The 20598-nt window shown below is 37.0% G+C and overlaps 1 protein-coding gene across 8 annotated transcripts in view; it reads right to left on the reverse strand.

The window, feature by feature from the left end:
* Nucleotides 1–2433: 2433 nt before the first annotated feature.
* TPD52 (tumor protein D52) overlaps nucleotides 2434–20598 on the reverse strand; it is a 168005-nt gene continuing 149840 nt past the window's right edge. For 2 of the 8 annotated variants that reach the window (XM_053558586.1, XM_053558581.1), the window contains exons 4-8: nucleotides 20164–20265; nucleotides 19072–19098; nucleotides 11695–11736; nucleotides 9874–9922; nucleotides 2434–5154 (exon numbers count right to left, since the gene is read on the reverse strand). In XM_053558586.1, coding sequence (XP_053414561.1) covers nucleotides 5035–5154; nucleotides 9874–9922; nucleotides 11695–11736; nucleotides 19072–19098; nucleotides 20164–20265 — 340 coding nt within the window. In that variant the 3' untranslated portion in view covers nucleotides 2434–5034. The remainder of the gene's footprint in view (nucleotides 5155–9873; nucleotides 9923–11694; nucleotides 11737–19071; nucleotides 19099–20163; nucleotides 20266–20598) is intronic. The other 6 variants (XM_053558588.1, XM_053558582.1, XM_053558589.1 and 3 more) reach the window with 4 other exon arrangements.

Raw genomic sequence — 20598 nt, forward strand, 5'->3', positions numbered from 1 at the left:
TACCACATCTAGCCCAAACTATTTTAATGATGCCTGTTTTTCCCCAGTGGGTTGTCCACTAAATTTAACAAGTGTTTATTGAGCACCTAGTATGTGTCAGGCAATAGTGCCTTTTAAAATCTGATTCCCTCAAACTAATGGTATAGAGAGTACACAGAACACTGTAAGTACACTGACTTAGAATGGTGCATATTTGTATGCATCATACAAGATTTATTACTAGCTAATTGCAGGGTAATCCTTACAAATTCAGTAGAGGGTTTAAAATAAACTTTTTAAAAACATAGGTGCATTATCCCTCAACACTTGAAACTATTTCTTTTGACCATTAGTGGATTCCTGCCTGAAAGTTTTGTGTTATGCTTTAGCTATTGCTAATTCCACTTCCTTTCAGAAGAAAGGGTGGTAAATTATAAAGACCATAGCCAGTGAACTTAATCCTCAGTTCTAGTCCTGACTCTGATCCTCATATGTTTGGCAAGCCAATTTAATGTTGGTGATTTGGTTTCCCCACTTGTAAAACCAAATGATAATCCTCTGTGCCAAGCTTAAGGAAATGTTTTGAAAACTTAACTATATCACCATGGATAGAACAAATGGGGTTACTGAGGTCTTAGCTGTAAAATTCACCAGGTTTACTGTGTTTTGTCCCATCTCAGGCCAATGATAAATTCCTCAAGGATAATGACAACAGGCATGTGGGAGATAAATCCTACGGTTTTTAACATAGTAAATATTTGTTGATGGCTGTGCTCACAAAATAGGATACATCTTCTTAAAGCCTTCAATTTCACTTGAAGATTGGCAGTTATTTTCATATTACTTTTTTAAAATATGTAAAATGCAAAATTCATCTGAATTTAAAATGTAAGTTTGTGTCAACTGACTTCCAGTTATGCCTTAAAATTCTCTGCCTTTGGTAAGGCATCAAAAAAATCCAATGAGAGGAACTGTAAAGAACAGAACGAGTCAGGGAGGATGTCTGCAGACTCTGCTTGCCTACACAAGCACTAACAGTGCCATGGGCTGTAATGGCAGTGTTTCCACATCATCATGGCATCTTAAGACTTCTGATCCTGCTTTAATTATACCTTCCTTCTTGCTTTATTAAAAATGCAGTGTTTTTTTTTCCTCTTGTAGCTTGCAGATCTTTAATACACATTGCAAAAATACTAGTAATGGCAGATGGCAAGGAAAGAAAACTGATAAACTTCATAGTAGACTCAAACTGTTACGTCTAATACTTTACATCTACTGGCTATGGTCTCATGTATGAAATGGTGACTGCCACATACCTGAGTAAAGAATTAAAAGCAATTGAGTGTAAAATGCCTGGGCACTTACTGAAAGATCAATGGATAGTAGCTACACATGGAGATGACATGAAGTGATTAGAAATTCATGTCTCCTAACCACATGTGCAAACCTGGAAAGACCTCTAAAGATACATATTGGGACCTATTAGTATCATTCCGAAGCTAGTCATTTTGGCCATGGGGTGGATGAGATCATTAAGTGGATCACGTAGAAGATAAGTAGGAAATAGTATTTAAGGAGTTGGAAAAAATACTAAAAAAAAAAGTCAAACTATTAAAGAACAGAATCCTAAAAACCAAAGAAAACTTTAAAGCGTGTGAAGTGGAAAACGTTACAGTGAAAGAACAATAAAATTGTGTCTGGCTTTTACTATGAGGTAGGAAAACCTCAAATTAAAATAATCGCACTAACAACCAACCTCAGTGAGTGACATCAAAATTACGTATGCAAGCTGGCAAAAATTGGAGTTGCCAAACTGGATTTAAGTATGAAATCCTGGCAGGGGATAGCACAAGAAGGCCCTCCCCTCTGAGGGCTTGTAAACTATGTGAAGAGGTTGGTTCATATTGATTTCTGAGTCAGAACAATAGTGTGAAATCTAAGGTTTGCAGGTTTTCTAGAAAATGATACTGCTTTATGTCAACTGTGATCCACACATAGTCTCTTTATTCATCCAATTAGAATGTCATTAAAAATAAGGATGAATCAATGGCTAAGTGTCTCTTCATTATGGAAAAAAATAATTTTTTCACCTGGGTTTTAAGAGCTACGAAGAAACATATGACTCTGCACAATGGCACAGGTCTGTAGTCTCAGCTACTTTGAAGGCTGAAACAGGATTGCTGGACCCCAGAACTCTGAGGCCAGCCTGGATAACACAGTGAGATCCCCACTTTCTAGAACAAAGAAACATGACCTGGATGAGCAACCTTATGTAGCATCTCCTCTGATGTATATGCAGCAGTTCCTTTATAAGTGCCTTTTAGTAGCCAGCCTTTAGCTTTTTCACTTTTCCTTGCTATATTAATTCAACAGAGCTTCTTCATATATCCAGGACATGAAATTACAAAATAGGCTTGCCCTTTCCTCAACAGACAGGTAATGCATACAACAGGACCCATACCCAAATCATACAATTTTTATTGTTTTCAAATACTATACAAAAAAATAGACAGTATGACATAATCTTGATTAACAGATCCAGAAACAGTCCAAACTAAACACTATTTTCCTATTTCAAGTTAGAGCTGCTACAATGATAATTACTGAGTTCTATTCTTTTCCATCCAATCACCTTGGCCTTTGCAAGCATAAGAATTCTTGTTTTATTTCTTACAAACTCCATAAATTAAAGACATTCCTTTTTGTAAGATGACGATATCTTCAAGGGTATTTTCTTCTATTATACTTCTTGAGTCCTTAAATATCTGACACTTCCTAAGTATCTGAGATTTCACTCTCTTGTTCTAATATCACATCAAACACAAAGCACAGTAACTGGGACTCTTTGTGGTGTGTCCATTAATTACTTACGGTGTCTCAAATTGCTTAAATATCTATGAATTCATAATATTGAATCTGCCACAAAGGACATTTTGAATAATATTTCTAAATCCATGTCTATTTTTCTAAACTCAGCTTCACTCTTTGCACTTTACAGTAGATTTTTTAAAGATTAGATGTCTAGAAAAGTGATTCTCCAATTTCTTCTTTCACAACCATCCCCAATATGTACCTATATATACCCACCCCATTTGGGTAGTATATAACCTCTCCGTCTAGACAGCAAAGAGACTTGAGGACTATTCCCTCAACTAAACAAAGTGCCACCTTACTCCATTTGCCTTGTTAAAAAGATAGTGGGATACCCAAGAAACAATGTAATGATGTTGGAATTAAAAAAAAAAATTTAAAGACTAAATGGCAGAAAAAATTATTTAACAGTTATGTTGAATCACCACAATATTGCCATACGAAGATAAATTTCTGAAGATACACTCCACTGAGACAATGCTTCAACAACCTTTGCCTTAAATCCTCTAAAAGGATACTATTTAGAATATGTTAACCTGATACCACTAAGCAATGATTTAAAGTTGATGATTTAAAAATTGTCCTTTTTTTTAGTACAGACATCAGTTGTTTCTTTAATATAACAAGCTTTTTTCAGACCACTGGTCTCATAATAAATATTAAGACCTATATTACTGATACACAGAATTTATTAAGCTTTTCACCTATAATAAAGCATAGCTTTAACTGCATCCAAAATACTAACAAAAGCTCTAGCAAACAAGAATGGCAACATGTTATTTCATAACAATCAACACTTGTGGCTTTTCAAATTTGGTTTTCATAAGATAATTTATCCTGAAGTAAATCTAGCCATGCTTTTAAAAAATGCTTTAGATCACTCTAAGCTTGGCAATTAACATTTGGCATAAAAAATAAAACAATCACGTCTTGATAAATAACAAATACAACATTCTAGGGCATAAACATACACAGCATAAGGAAAAGGTGGTGGTGGTAAGTAATTATTAGAATTAATCGAGTACCTTGGCCTCTATGCAAATTCCTCCAGAGGCTTTGATTCATTCAGCCCCAACACTCAGTTCTCCAATAGGGGGCAGTATCTACAGTATCCTTTCAGAAGAATTTCTAACACATTGAAAACAAATAAGTAGAAAAATGATGAGCTAATTTTTATTAATGCAGTGTATTCTCAGGAGTTATCACCAACTCCTTTGTATAAAAAAATGCTCAAGTTAGTCATGTAACTTTGTGTGCTTACATGGTATTAAATGGATTAAATGAAGACAGCAATGTTCCCCACGATGTGACTGATTTTGACATTTTTACAACAATCTAGATCTAAAAATCTTTCAGTTTGAATTGAAAGGAGTGCTCATATTTTCAACCTAGCGATAATACAATATGCTTAATTTGAAATGTTGTTTTGTCAAGTTACTCAAATTAGAATTTTAACCTGATAAAAAAATAAGTTGATGTGAGTAGAATAACCAACATACTGAAAAGGTTACTGGTACAAATGGAGATAAACGAGGATGGAGGGGAGTCCACTCTTATCACCTACAAGTTTGATTACTGTACATACTGCCACACAACTGTAACAAATTGGATGTAGAACTATTTATTCTAGTGTCTTCAGACACCCAAGATACGCACCTTATACCAAAACAGTGTTTATTTCAAAATATTTTTTGTAGCTGGTAGCTCTTCCCTTAGAGGTAAAGAAAATATACCAAGACTTTTAATAAACTAGGATTCAGAAAATGTAAAGGAACAATTTTAATTAGGAATCAAATATACAGTTTCAAAGAGAAAAAGAAATCTTATAGAAGACGAAGACCAAACTGACTTCCCAGATCTTCAGCAATTTGTAAAGTAGGAAAGTGATTATTATAACCTGCAGCTTCTTAGATCATTCTATTGAGTGTCCTCAGATACTACAAGTGTTTTTATAATGGTGTTTCCTAAATAAAGGGCCTTAAATATACATTAGAGGGTGTTTCCCAGGCATACAGGTGGAGATTATTTTCATTTTGTTTAACCCACAAACTATTTGGTCAAAGGAATATGTAAAGCTAAGTAAAAGCACATCTGGTAGAAATTCATGGCAACGAATGTTGACAAGATGTGCTTGGATCTCGCTTGCAGCATCTGGCAGTGGGAAGCAGAACAAAGGTAGGAATCTCACAGGCTCTCCTGCGTTGGCTCTGGATGAGGCTCCGTGGTGGTGGCACTAGCATTTGCGGTCGAATTCAAGACTTCTCCAAAGTCACCACCAGCAGGCTTGGTTCCCCCTACTTTGGACTTAAAAAAAAGTTCAAAAAAGGAAAAGACATCATGAAATATAAAATTAGCTGATTCTGTGTAAAGTTCTACTTTTACTTTCAAGAACAAATAAATCAGTACCCTAATAAGCTCAGTGATCATTATATGTCTATGGAATTTAATACTGTTGTAATGTTGAGTATGGTTTCATAGTAAAACTTACGCATTCTTTTTTGCTGAAATATTCAGACTGGTAAATTCTACCCTTTCTTCTTTTTCCCCCCATCTGCTAATTGTTCTTTATAAGGAAATCTGCCAAAAGAACTTTGCAAGACCTATTCTAAAATATCTAGTAAACTCTCTTTATATTTAGATGACATTTTGTATTACATCAAAGTATTCATTCAGCTACACTCATTCAAAAATAGTATTGAATAAGCAAAGATAATTTTTCCCAATTACAGTGTAAGCTTTTTAACCTTTTATGACTTAAAGTATTGTCCTAGGACCTACATACTCAACATCACCTGGGATCTTAGAAATACAGAATCTCAAGACATCCTCTTTATCCCCAACTCAACTCCAACTACAGAACTGAAATCTGCAGTTAATAAAGATCCCCATGTGATTCACATGTATATTATAGTGGAAAAGACCTAGAAGCGTAACTCTAAGCTATATGTCCTGAAATTCTGTCAATAAATATTTGAATGAATATATCCTGCCTTACATTTGTACAATATTTTATCCTTTTCAAAACCCTTACGCGTCACTTCATCCTTTTCAACACTGATGTATCTATGTTCTCTCACTGTGTTAGATCTCACAACTGCCCAATAGAACAGCTAATGTTATGAAATCAAGGATGCAAGAAGCTCTAATGGGTATGACCTTGATTGACCTTGCTCTTAGTTCAATCATAGCTAACTGGCCAGAGACTTGTTAACATTTGGAATCTAGTTGAAATTTTCTCCCTCATTGTTTTTGACTTCCCATCTAACTATCTTTTAACTGTTTGGGAAATTTGTATAACTTATATCCATTATTTCTTTATTCAGTTTATTTAAAACACATTCCTTAATTACAAGAAAATATCAAGACTTCTTATAAATTGACATGTCTAGGACCTTGCACTGTCTCTCAGGCTGGAGTGCAGTGCAGTCATCACAGCTCACTCAGTCATTATAGCAACACCAAATTCACTCCCAAGTGCCCAAGACTACAGGTGTGTGAGAACACACCCGGCTGATTTTTCTATTTTTAGTACAGATGGACTTTCTTGTTCTGGCTGGTCTTGAACTCCTGGTCTCAAATGATCTTCCTGCCTTGGTCTCCCAAAATGTTAGGATTACAGGCATAAGCCACCATTTCCCAGCCACCTACTATTTTTTTAAGACTACTTTAAATGACTATAGCACCTACCTAATTGCCCTAATACCTGGCAGTTTTCCTTGATCCCTAGCCATCTTGTTCCATGTCTAATTAATCTTTTTTCTGCCATTTCTCACTTCTAATATCTCAAGACTTTGTCCCATGGCACTACCTGAATTCCCTCCAGCATCGTCTTTGGCCTGGATTACAATTCCCTCCACCCGACTAATTTACTGTCTCCCATCTTTCTGCCCTTCCACATGCAAGGCAGCCAGTGGCCTTTCTAAAATTGTCAAAATATGCCACTCTGGTTGTTTAAAATCTGTCAATGGCTTCCCATTGCTCTAAGTCCAAAATTTTTAATGTGGCTTACCCAACTCTCCAGCTTCACCCCCTGTTCAATACCTGTTAGCACAATGAAGTCTTTGGTGGTCCCCCAAAAGGCCTCCAAACTTCAAACATCTCCCTCAACCTAAAGGCCTCTATTTATATCACTGTGTTCTCTGAGAGGCATTCTCTGACCTTTCCTCCTGCCAAGGCAGGTGAGGTTCCTGCTACTTGTCTTCACTGAACCCTCAAATTTCCCTGTCATGGCCCCTACCTCACTTTATTTTCACTGGTTATTTAATTGTCCAAACATCTTGCAGAAAGGTTCCATGTCTGTCTTTCTCACTATGGTACTGCCAATGCCTAATACTGCCTGGCGCACAGCAAATGCTTAGTAACCACAGATAAATTAATCGACCCAGAATCTACACGTGGTTAGTACGTATAGACCTGATGTTTAAATGAATACAAATTTAATTTAGCAAAAGTATACCCCAAACATACAACTTTATTTTACCCACTTCCTTGGGATATCTGTTTAATGCACTACAGGCAGTCCCCAATTTACAAACAACTGATTTATGTACAACTCACACTTATGAATAGGAGGCCATTATAGTAAGTCCCCAAGTTACAAACATTTGACATACAACTCCCGCTTATGAATGGAGGCTATTACAAGTCATAAGTAAATGTACCTGTTCCGACTTACATACAAATTCAACTTATAAACAAACCTATAGAACCTATCTCATTCATAACCTTGGGGCTGCCTATATAGTTTCTTTAAATTACTTTTTTTAAAAAAAATCTGAATGGTGCCTAGGTATATTTTAAAAGTAGATTACAATTTACAGAGTCTAAATATATTCAAGAGGAGAGTATATAACAAACGACCTGGAAGTTTCTCCTCATCTCCAACATCAAAAGCACACATGGTACCTGGTTTTCCAACTAGCCATTTCAAAAACTAATGCTTATAGCAGATTTCAAGGAGAGGTTGTATCAGTCCTAACGATACTGAGAACTGAATTACGGTAACCTTGACTTCCTGCAACTACACTGTTTTCAAATATATGACTTGATGTTAAAAAGAATAAGGCAGGCCCAAGCATGGTGGTTCACACCTGTAATCCTAGCACCCTGGGAGACCAAGGAGTTTGCTTTAGCCCAGGAGTTTGAGACCAGCCTGAGCAAGAAGGAGACCCCATCTCTACTAAAAATAGAAAAACTAGCTGAGCATTGTGGTAGGCACCTGCAGTCCAGCTACTTGAAAGACTGAGAGGCAAGAGGATCACTTGAGCCCAAGGGATGATGCTAAGGCACTCTACCCAGGGCAACAGAGTGAGATTCTCTCAAAAAAAAAAAAAAAAAAAAAAAAAACACCATAAACCAAGTCCCTTGAAATGATAAGAATGACTATATTTTTATTCATCAAATTCATATTGGGCAACGTGCAAAGGACTGTTCTAGGCCCTTGAAAAGTATCAGTGAGCAAAAAGAATAGGTCTCTGCATTCATGAGTTGGTAAAGCATGATGCTATTGGAGAATGAACAAACAAGTTGTAGAACTGGGCATACAGTGTGATTCCTTTTTGTAAAACATCCATACATTTGCGTACTAACAGAAAAGGTGTGTGCTAACATTTGTATGTGCAAGAAAAAAGATCCAATGTGGCATATTTGCTTTTCCATTCTTGTATTTTTACTTAAGAACCTCCTGAAGTCCTTTTTTTTCTTTTGGATTTATGAAACTTCAAAAATTTTAATGTCATGATTTATTTTAATCATAACTTTTATAATCTCTATATTAATAAATGTGTACATTAATAGATATTTTAGTTTATTATTAAACAGACATTAAATGCTATATGCCAAATATTTGTCTATAAGTCGGCCCCCCAAAAAAAATTTTCTCCCATGAAATTTTTAAGGATATAATTTAAACAAAGAAGCCTCTTCTATTTCCAATGATGAAAAGACTGAAGGAAAAGACTAAAATATGTTAGTCATTTAGTAAGTTCACTTTGGGGTAATTTCCAGTTACCTGCTTATTAATTCATTGATCATTTCTGTATTCTTGCTGTTTGTTATTAACCAATAAATATTTTCATTTCAAAAAAAAAAAAAAAAAGAAAGAAAAAAGATCCAAATCACTGCAGTGTCTGGTTTTCTTTCACTAAACATACCTGCTTCTATAATTTTTAAAAGATGCATTTAAAAATAAGTAACCAGTTAAAGTTCTAAACTGAATATTTGTTTTTAAGCTTATTTATATAAAAACATTTAAGATATTAGTTTTTATCTTTAAAATATATCCATTATAATTATCAGAGTTAAGTAAGGAAGAAGTAACCTTTACACAAACTCTGTAGAGAGGGTCAGATAGTGGAAGGGAATTCGATGACCCTTAAAGTTGCTTACAATCCTAAGAGTTGATGATTTTGTAGTTTTGAATATAATCTTGAAGATAACACAATTTACAAATCTGTGAACTGTCAATGATGATCATGGCATCATCATCATCATCATAAAAATGATTGAACAAATAATATCTATTAGAAGGTAATGTATAACCAGCCATTACATACATATTGAAGGAGAATACTGAATGATACAGGAAAATATTTATGACATATGGTTAATTCTTTTTTAAAGCATTACAGCATTGGCCTCTGGGTGGTTGGACTGATTTTTTTTTGTGCTCCTTATATATTGTTAAAGGTCTACAGTAAAGTTATATTAAATTTTGTGCAATTACAAAAGTATCTGAAATGAATAAACCAAAAATCAACACAAATTTCTAAAGTGCTTCTGCTTTGCAAATTGTACATTTCCTTTCAGAATTTAGCATGCTGCTGTGCTACAACATATACTCAAAAAATATTGATTAAAAGAGTACATAATACCTTAAATATCTAATTAGTAACATAAAAGAGTTCTTAAAGTTCTTGAAACATTTTTAGAAAAAAATACTACCATGAATGATTTACCCTACACCAAAGAAAGTTAAGGCACCAGGTAACGTATCACAAAGATCCTGTTCATCTCTCTACTTGCCTTTAAGTTTTCAACCTTTTCTTCAAATGATTTGAAGGTTGGGGAGTTTCTATGGAGAGAAAAGAAAACCAAATAGTAAAATTACAAATACTAAAAAAAGAAAACCCCAACAATTTTGAAAATATCATATATTCCTCTTCAACATTATTCTCAATTAGCAAAAGAACAGGTATGTACCATGTGTGTGCAGGCATATACACAAATATTTACTATAATGTAAGATTATCAGTTTCTGATGCAGCATTTCTAAGAGTATCCTTTTGATTCCATAAACAGAATCATTCTTAGACATAAGTGATATAGATATGGTCACATATATGTGTGAGGAGGGGAACAAAGCCGGGTAAAACATCAGTTTTGTCACTTCCCCAACCAACTTGTCATGGTACTAGCAAATGTGATTAGATCAGTTTAATTTTGGTTAAGGTACAATGCTCTAGAACTCCTGTGTAGTCCGACATCTTGCCTGGCAGGATTCCTATGTGAACCCGTATCACCTAAGCAGGACAAGCAGACTACATGTTGTTCCATATCAGGGATCCTAATTCCCAAGGAGAAACATAATAGACGTGGTAAGGAAAAACCAAAAGTAAGGGAGGAGCACAGAAACTCGGCCTTGTCTACTTCACTGTGCCGCCCCAACTAACGAAGTGACCGCTCTGAGCCACAGGACAGGGGCCTTCACGTTCATCCATGTTAACTAAGTAGTATCATAGCACACTGTCTTTCACATGTGGGTTTCCAGAGCTGTTATCCTATCCACCTGCCCTCCAATATCCTTCCTACTGCCAAGATGAAAAAAAGACAAAAAGGGAACAGGTAGTGTCCTCTTTACCACAGAGGTGATGGCAAAGTGTAAGCGAGTGGTTCTCAAAGTGTGGTCCTCAGACCAGCTGCAGGAACCTCTTAGCAACGCCCATTCTCAGACCCCACCCCAACTCCACAGACTCAAACTCTAGGGGTGACACCTGGCAAGCAGGCTTTTAGCAAGCACTCAAGTGATTCCGATGACACTGAAGTTTAAACCAAGTATCTATTGTTAAAAATCCTCTGCCTGTCTAGAGGAGTTAGGTGAGGTACTAGCATGCAGGTGCTTATTGATAAAAGCAGATAATAGAATGAAATTATGATTGGCTCCAAATGTCACACTGGAATGAGGGAAGAGCAAGTGGGCAGGGTGGAAGAAAGGCGGAAGGAAAACCAAAGGTAATTCCGACAAAGACTATGGGAACCCGTTTCCAGGAAAAGAGAAGGTTTGTGAGATGCGCAGTGTTTACTTTGTCAAGTATAAAGATTTCAGAAATGAAGCAAAATAAAATAGAAACAATTCGTTTAGATCGTAAGCATTAACGGATTTCTTGTGCCTATCTCACCATTAGAGGAAATGTAATTGAAAATAATAGTGTTGGGCGGCACCTGTGGCTCAGTGAGTAGGGCGCCGGCCCCATATGCCGAGGGTGGCGGGTTCGGACCCAGCCCCGGCCAAACTGCAACAGAAAAATAGCCGGGCGTTGTGGCGGGCGCCTGTAATCCCAGCTGCTCCGGAGGCTGAGGCAAGAGAATCGTGTAAGCCCAAGAGTTAGAGGTTGCTGTGAGCTGTGTGAGGCCACGGCACTCTACACAAGGGCGGTACAGTGAGACTCTGTCTCTACAAAAAAAAAAAAAAAGATTAAAAAAAAAAAAGAAAATAATAATGTTAAACATGCAGTTGGTTTAGAATAGAATTCTAGTTGCCTACTTCAGACCAGCTGAGGTTAAACATCTAAAAAAAAAGAGTAAGAAAGCATAAAGCCAACTACATTTCATAAAAATATACTTTACCTCATAGCAGGCATGCTAATTGAATGCTGAATGGAGCGTATACTAAGAGGCAGCATTAAAAAGAAATAGAAATGAAGTTAGTATCGTGGTAATTCACCATTACAAAAACGCCAAAAACACACAGATTTCCAGTAACGTTATTCTGTCAGCACAAGAAGAATTATCTATGTTTTGAGATGGAGGGGATAAAAATTATTCCAACAACATAATTTACTTTTAATCAGGAGTGAATTTAATCCCAGTAGCTAGAAGAGCTAATGACACAGCCGTGCATTTTTATGGCACTTTTAAAACTGTAAAGCACTTCGTTTTCTGGATCTTTAAGGCATCACGGCTCAGAAGTTAAATGAGTTACCCAAGGTCACAGTAGAATCAAGAATAGAACTTGGGTCTCTCGGACTCCTAATTCAGTGTCCGTCCCCTCCCCTCAAAAATGAAATGTGCACACGTAACACACACACACAGCAGAGAAGGGCTCCTGTGGCTGACTTTGTCTCAGGCATTTGTTCCCAGACCAGAACAAAGGAAGGTTCCAAAATCAATCGCCTATTTGATAACTATAACTATTTTCAAAATTACATCTCCTACCTCAGTAGTAATGGTATCAGTTTTCTACTAAGAAAACACTTGTACTTCATCTGAATTAACTAAACAGACTTAAACATCCATTCAAATAACACTTGGCACATCCATTCAAATAACACTTGGCCCCATCTCACTAGGACCGACTTCTCACTCAAGGACAATGCAGTTCATAGACTGTTCAGGTTCAATGTTACCTTACCTACTCTTAGCCATCTCCCATAGAAAGCTCCTCACAAGAGTACCTTAATGCCTTATAAATTATTGTGTTCTGCTACCATTATTGATGTTATTACCGTGCTTATAGTATTTTCATCACTGATACAGATTTTTAGGTAGTCTTTCATTTAGTTAAAATAGATGGTTCCAAGTATCAATTGTCAATTGTATTTAAATATATTGTGTTTACAATTTAATTTTACCAGAGGCTTGGTTGTTACAAATGATAATGTTTTGAATATAGCTCCTGAAATCTAGTTTTGTAACATGTAATAATATGGAGTACAATCTTGACAAAATATGCTGGCAGTTTGTATAACCAAGATAATCAATGAAATATTTGGACATCTCTGCACTTGATGTCTTCTATAAGAGGAAGAGATCCATGTAGCTCAGCATTCTCTCCATCCCACATTGGTGGTTGATACCTTGGGTATAAGACTATTATTCTGGGAGGAATTTGCTAATTATTTTTCTCCTTGATCTACTACAGTGTGTTGGTCCCACATTTTAATGAAGAGCATCCTTCTAAATTTATAACATCACAACTCTAATTATCACCTGCCCTTCCTCAGACACTTCAAAGGAAACTTCCTAGTTGGTGGAAAGCTCAAGCCTGTAATGCTAGCACTCTGGGAGGCTGAGGCAGGAGGAGCACCTGAGGCCAGGAGTTTGAGGTTACAGTGAGCTGTGATGATCCCACTGCATTCTATCTGTGGAAACAGAGTGAGACTGTGTCGAGAGAAGGGAGGGTGAGGGAGGGGGGGAAAGGAAAGGAAAGGAGAGCAAGGGGGGATATTTGTATCAGAATCTTTATTGCAGCCCAATTCCTAATTGCTAAGTCATGGAAAAAGCCCAAGTGCCCATCGATCCAGGAATGGATTAATAAATTGTGGTATATGTACACCACGGAATATTATGCAGCCTTAAAGAAAGATGGAGACTTTACCTCTTTCATGTTTACATGGATGGAGCTGGAACATATTCTTCTTAGTTAAGTATCTCAAGAATGGAAGAAAAAGTATCCAATGTACTCAGCCCTACTATGAAACTAATTTATGGCTTTCGCATGAAAGCTATAACCCAGTTATAACCCAAGAATAGGGGGAAGGGGGAGAGGGAGAGAAGGGGGAAAGGAAGGAGAGGGGAGGGGGGAGGATGGGCAGAGGGAGGGTGATTGGTGGGATTACACCTGTGGTGCATCTTACAAGGGTACATGTGAAACTTAGTAAATGTAGAATATAAATGTCTTAACGCAATAAATAAGAAAATGCCAGGAAGGCTACGTTAACCAGTGTGATGAAAACATGTCAACTTGTATATAAACCAGCGTATGGTGCCCCATGATTGCATTAATGTACACAGCTATGATTTAATAATAAATAAATAAAAAAAAAAAGAAAGGGGGAAGAAAGAAAGAGAAAGGAAAGGGAAAGGCGCTAGGGAAGGAAGGAAGGGCAGCAGTAGCATCAGTAGTGTCAGCCGCTGCTGCCTGAAGCAGCCACACTGGCACATACCAGCCTCCACCGTCACTAATACGATCTAAAATGAACTGGCTCAGTGGAGTACCACCCACCACTAAGTTCCTGGTTTAAAAGGGGGGGGGGGTGTTTTAGACAATTACAATTCTTATCCTGGCATATTGTAATTAGGACACTAAGCTGCTGTATCAGTTAGTGGTAGGTACTTAAGCTAGAAAGTTACACAGACTTAGATGTTGAAAAGCAGCAGGCCCCAACTTTCTCTCAGATATTTGTTCCCAAACCAGAACAGGCCTTTGTGGCACCTGGGCCAGTTTCATGAAAGACAATTTTTCTATGAACCAGTGGAGGGAGGGGAGGTAGGAGATGTAATTTTGAAAATAGTTATAATTAATAAAAATACAAGGGAGTAGTTTTGATATGAGTCTGCAAGCAATTAATATATTATGGTCTCTGTGCAAACCTCTCTGCTAACAGTAATCTGTATTTGCAGCTTCCCTCAGAGGTAGCATCACTGCCTCAGCTCCACCTCAGATCATCAGGCATTAGACTCTCTTAAGGAGCATGCAACCTAGATCCCTCGCATGGTAGTTTACAGTAGGGCTCTGGCTCCTATTAGAATCTAATTGCTGTTGATCTTACAGAAGGTGGAGCTCAGGCTCTGATGTCAGCAATGGGGAATGGTTGTAAATGGAGATGAAGCCTCACTCACCTTCAGCTCACCTGCTGTGCAGTGCGGGGTGGGGGGTGGGGATGGACTTATGGGGACCAGGTGAAGCTCCAAGAACACAGAGGAAAGTTGTTTGCAAAGAAAGAATCAAATTGAAGCAGAAAGAGGTAGAGGGAATGAGGGAGAGATGATTAATGTAGGGAACACAACAAGGTGGAAGAGGAATGGGTTTCTTGGTTTCCAGAAGCTACCAGGGTCCCCACATCAATTTTCCAGTGAGAACGGCTGGTATGGGTAGGGCCTGGGCTTGCTTCCTTTTCTTCTCCTTGGATTACAAAAGAACTTTGTATCCGGCTCAGTGCCTGTAGCACAGTGGTTATGGTGCCAGCCACATGCACCAAGGCTGGCAGGTTGGAGCCCAGCCAGGATCAGCTAAACAACAATGACAACTACAACAAGAAAACAGCCAGGCATTGTGGCGGGTGCCTGTAGTCCCAGCTACTCTGGAGTCTGAGGCAAGAGAATCGCTGAAGCCCAAGAGTTTGAGGTTGCTGTGAGCTGTGATGCCAAAGAACTCTATCAAGGGCGACATAGTGAGACTCTGTCTCGAAAAAAAAGAAAAAAATAAAAACCAGAACTTTGTCTCTGTGCAACACATTCTCCTTCCAGTTGGGCTGATCTACATAGTTTTCTAATAATCAAAAGATTCTGCACTAGAACATTCACATTGGCAGAGATTATCAAATTTTGGCAACAGAAGGTGAGTGATAGACAAATGTAATAAATTCCTTGTCCATGCAACTCACACAATGAATCTGATAGTATCAACAAAATGCAAATTTCAGAAATTTGCAGTTAATTCTAGTCACTGACCTGAAGCATCTATGTAAAAGACCACTTCCTCCAGCAGTCAATCCTTTGGGTTCCATGCCCCTTTACCCAGCATTTCTACTTTTAAATAGTAATATATAGAGAAAGGCAAGGAAGAGATTTGAATAAGGTGTATGTTTTGTGAAAAATCATTGAGTTGAATTCTTTTGAACATTTTTCTATATGTGTTATACTTCACTTTATCGTGAGATCAGAGAATGAATCAAGTAACAGAGATTCAAAGTCTAGGTTTCTCATCTTTTGATGTAGCCGTTTTAGTAGGAAGATCAAGGAGTACATTATCAGTTTTAATTCTATCCAGTGTTGGATCCTTCCCACAACCAATATCAGATGAAATTCTATTTTGTTGGTAGCTAGTTCCAATCTAACTATAAGGCATATCTCCCTTCTCTATGGGAAGTTACACAAAACTTCAACTTGCCTCAACTTGTATCACATCTCTAATTTCATCCAAGTTTAAATATAATATGGAAACCTTCTAAAGCAAAAAGTCATGTTGCTGCTGAACCAGAATGATCTCTAAGAGACTGGTTGTAAACATCAGTTACCATTTATAAACCACATTTTGTTAAAAATTTTCCATCTTGATTTGTAATCCTCAAACACGTCAACCTGTTGTCAAAGTAGGAATGTCAACGCAGGTCCTTCAAAACACTGAGGAAAAAAAGTCAGGAGACAATCTGATTCTCATACTGTATTTGCTTTTACTCTGAAAAAGTTATTTGTTTAAAAAGCAACTGATTTTTCTTTAAATTTTCCTTGTTCCTGCACATTTATTTGATCTTTTCATCCCTAATATTTAGACGGGAGGGATAGAAGGAACAGAATGAAGTGGTAGCAAGCAGTGGAAGAGGAGGAGGAGTTACCAGCTAATATGTTGGAATGTTTGCCACATTTGCTTTTAAGAGCTATCTGTATAACATCACTCCATCTGCCTTCACGCAATCTCTTGATGCAGGTGGTGGCAGCAGGTACTGTCCAAAGTAACTGCTGAACAGTGCATAGAGGGCGGCTGTCTTAAACTGATCCTTGCTCTGGGGAGGCACAGCAGAGTGCAGGCTTTGGAACTAGCTTCCAATCCTGGCCATTGGCTGTGCAACCTTGGGGAAGTCACTTAATCTCTCTATGGCTCAGTTTCCTCATCTGTAATACCAAAACAATAATAGCACCTACTTCAGAAGTACTATATATAGGCTTGCCAAACACTGAAATGATAACTGTTATTATCACAAAGAATGATTTTAACTGAAACACAAATTAACACCTACTTCACACTAGATTATACTCTCTTAAAGCTTTCCAGTTTCAGTCAGTTATTTCAGTTGTTAGCTTTGAGGCATTGGCACTAACAACTGAAATACTACATATATTTCTCCCTACTCTCAAATAAGGCATAAGGAAAATATCTATATCTCAAGTGCTAATTGGCCAAGTAAAATAAAAACTTTTGCTGAGTCTCATACACTCAAGTTGGCAAAACTAGTGCATTTTCTCCTTGTATACCTATAATTACATCAGAAAATAAAATCACTGGAATAAGTTTGTCACGTAAGATGGACCCAGCACAAATACAATAGTGAGATTAACCAACTATTTCCTAGCACTTGGCAAAGGAGCCTTCTGCATCCATCTCCATGGGAGAAAAGGACTTGCTGCTGGGACTGGAGTGCTCAAAGTCTATGGTCCAAGCTCTCTCTCCTTGGACAGTTCTTGGGGAAACATGACTAGTATTTGCCTCTGTGACTTACATCATTAAAAACTATAGTTTTACTTTATATATGTGAACACTTTAAATCTGATTATAATCAGGATTTTCTTGGCTAGAAATAATTTTTTTTAATCTGTGATCTGTAATTATGAAGTTTAACTTTCCAAAGATAATCTCTCATTTTCAAACTGTAATTAAAAGCCTTACTTTAACCTCCGCATACTGAAATGCAATGTATGTTCATTAAAAGACTGAAAATAGCAGTGTATAATCTCAATCACAGTTTCTAAATAGGAAAAGCAACTACACGTATAAGCCAGAAAAGAGCAGCAAAACTTTGTTTGTGATGAGTTAATAAGACAACATACTGAGCCATGCATAAGTACATTTTCTTAAACTTTTTAAACGTATAGGGAAGAACAGTGCTATGTACTGATGAAGTATAACCCTCAGTAGCTCTTACATATTTTTATATTTTATATTCATGCTTATATCGCATCTAACATTATGTTATAACCGGGTACTAACAGGGGCTTTCATTCTTATCTCATCCTATGACCCCACATTCTTCTCTCACTCGACTCAAAGACTTTAAGCTCTAATATAAGTTGTGTGCACTTTATGTTTCTATCTGCAGGACCTGTCCACAGTGGCCACTCTAATGTTAGAATGGATTATGTGACTGAATGTGTATTCCAGTCACCTACAGCACTTAGACCATTTTTAATTGAACACCAGAGACACACAATTACCTCCTATCATTGGTAACTTTGTTTAAAGCATAATTTTACCATTTCATTTTAAATAATTAAACATTTAGAGTTTATATAAGCTTATGATTTACTCTGACTTCCAGGGCTAAGTGTCACCAAGATAGGAGGGGTAAGTACCTGCTTGCTTACTTAAGAAGGCAAATATCTAGACCCTCTAGACCCTCCATTGCTTGAGAAGATAATTTGTATTAATAGGAACTGAGGTGAATACTATATTATCCTTCCTGCTTACATTCTATGAAGACCTTCCTCCATCTCTGTTTCCTCTAACAACTAATTGAATAATCACAGTTTACATGGGAGAGAGGGGAGAAGTTTGGTCAATACCACAATGTCTCCTTCTATAAGGCACGGTTTGAGCTAACATGTTTTCCACGAGCTTTAATGTACCTTTTCCTTTTGCAAACCATAAAGTTGCCTCGTGTGCATAGTTAAGAGAAATAATAAAATAATACAAAACTATAAGCTAGTAAAACAAGTATTAAAGATGCTGTGTAATGGCAAATTCTCTTTATATATTTATCTGAATTTTATCTTTATATATTTTATCTATATATATTTTACCACTTTTTTTAACAGTAGAGTAACGCATATAAAACGGAAGACCAACAGCATGAGGCAGTGCATGTGTACTCTATTATAACTGCATAACGAGAGCCTTGTGAAGATCTGAACATCCTTACAAAAGCACCAAAGAAACAAAAGCATCAAAAACAAACAAAGTCAGACATTAAAAGGGAGGAATTCTGCATGCCATGGTAAAGCGGCTTCTTTTTACAAAAAAGTAAATAAATAAATAAAAAAGATACATCGAAATCATTTCCATACCCCTTGAACTACAACGTCAAATACTTCTTTTAATTTATACATTACTCACGGTATACATGAAATCCTCCCTTAAAATTAGGAATGCACTAGAGAAAAAGATACTCCAAATGCAAGAGAATCACACAGTGGACAAACATAACCATCCAGCATGGCTTAATCATCTAATCTCAGCACACTTGTCTTAGGCAACTGCTAGACTGCAGTGATGGTTCGAACTCTCCTTACCTAAAGGAATGTGAAAAGGCTTGCAATCTGTAAGAAGCCAGAGTAAGCATTAAAAAAGAAAGGAAGTTCTGAGAAACCTAAAACAATGAAATAAGCTACTTTTTAAAAATTGTATAATGTTTTAACTGGGCTCTACAATACTATATAACGCTATCAGCATAAAAAGAAATGAGCACCTAACAGATGTACATATAATTGTCAAAAGGGTATGAGAAAGCTATATTTATTACATTATGCTTAGAATGATGATAAGCTAACAAGCAAGGAATTTCATTCTTTTGGTGCAAAGTATAATACATTAATCAACCTATTTGATCAACAAAATTCTGGTTGTAAAACCTACTTTCCCCACAGTGACAAACACAAAGCCATGCAATCTGAGCATTATGTTTTGTTGTTTTGGTTTTTTTAAACACGAATTGTGCATGCCAACAGAAGCACAGCTGCTTTAAATCACGTTTGTCATTTTTAGCAATATTCTAATCCACAAGGATGGAAGGGGACACAAAAGCACTGTGAAGTGGTTTTATCAAAATGGCAAGGAAAATTCTGCAGACTGTCTAAAATACAGATGACAAATAAAAAGCAACAGCTGAAAAACCAAGATTTGGGTCTAAACACGATGTAGATATGGCTTATAGGTTAGTACAAATCAACACACAAATGGGCATGTTGTCATCACACCACAGTATAAAAATGGCACACACAGAAAGTGAAGCCAGGCCTCCATCCAAGCATGCACGTCGGTGCTCCCGTACTCATCTCCAGTAAGACACTGGGCTCTGCCCACGATCACAAGTTTGCAACCATCAGAGACACACTTACCCTGATGACATGAAAGACTAGAAAAACACAAAAGTTCACAACCAGAATTTTTTCAACAACCTTAAATAGATTTAACAGATAATCATTTTGAAATTAGCAAGCTATGCCCAGGCAAGCATTTCAGGTCCCAGTTTGAAGGAGTGTTCTCCCTCACGCCAATAGAAGGATCCAGCATCAACCACAGCCCAAGTCAGGAAACAAATGCAACCACAATAACATTTTCATTTGCCTTAGCTACTTAGTCAGCAGGGAAAAATGAAAACATACTTTACATCTTCCAGCTTTTTGGTGATGACGGAGCCAACAGATGAAAAAGCAGCTGAAGCCTTCTGTCCAGCCTGAGACAATGTTTCAGATGTCTTCTTGTATCTGTATTATGAACAAACAGAGCAAAGTCAGCTGAACTGACTTTTCCAATATCGATTATTTCAAGGGCGATGCTCACCACCTATTGGAGAACTCATTAAAAACAGTATTTTTAACAACTTCTAAAATCCTTCCTAACTACCTGGGAAGCAGCATCACCTCATTTTATACTATAACCATTCTTTCAGGCACAATAAAATGTAGTCCCTAGTCCAGCAGGAAAGACAGAAGCCTAAAAAGGCTAGGCTGGTGAAGTCAGGGTAAAAACTAGAAATAGTCATGTAACAAAGATAAAAATGAGCCAAAATCTGAGGAAAAAAAATCATGTCTCCTGTT

The sequence above is a fragment of the Nycticebus coucang genome, chromosome 13 (assembly GCF_027406575.1).
Source record: "Nycticebus coucang isolate mNycCou1 chromosome 13, mNycCou1.pri, whole genome shotgun sequence".
Lineage (NCBI taxonomy): Eukaryota > Metazoa > Chordata > Mammalia > Primates > Lorisidae > Nycticebus > Nycticebus coucang.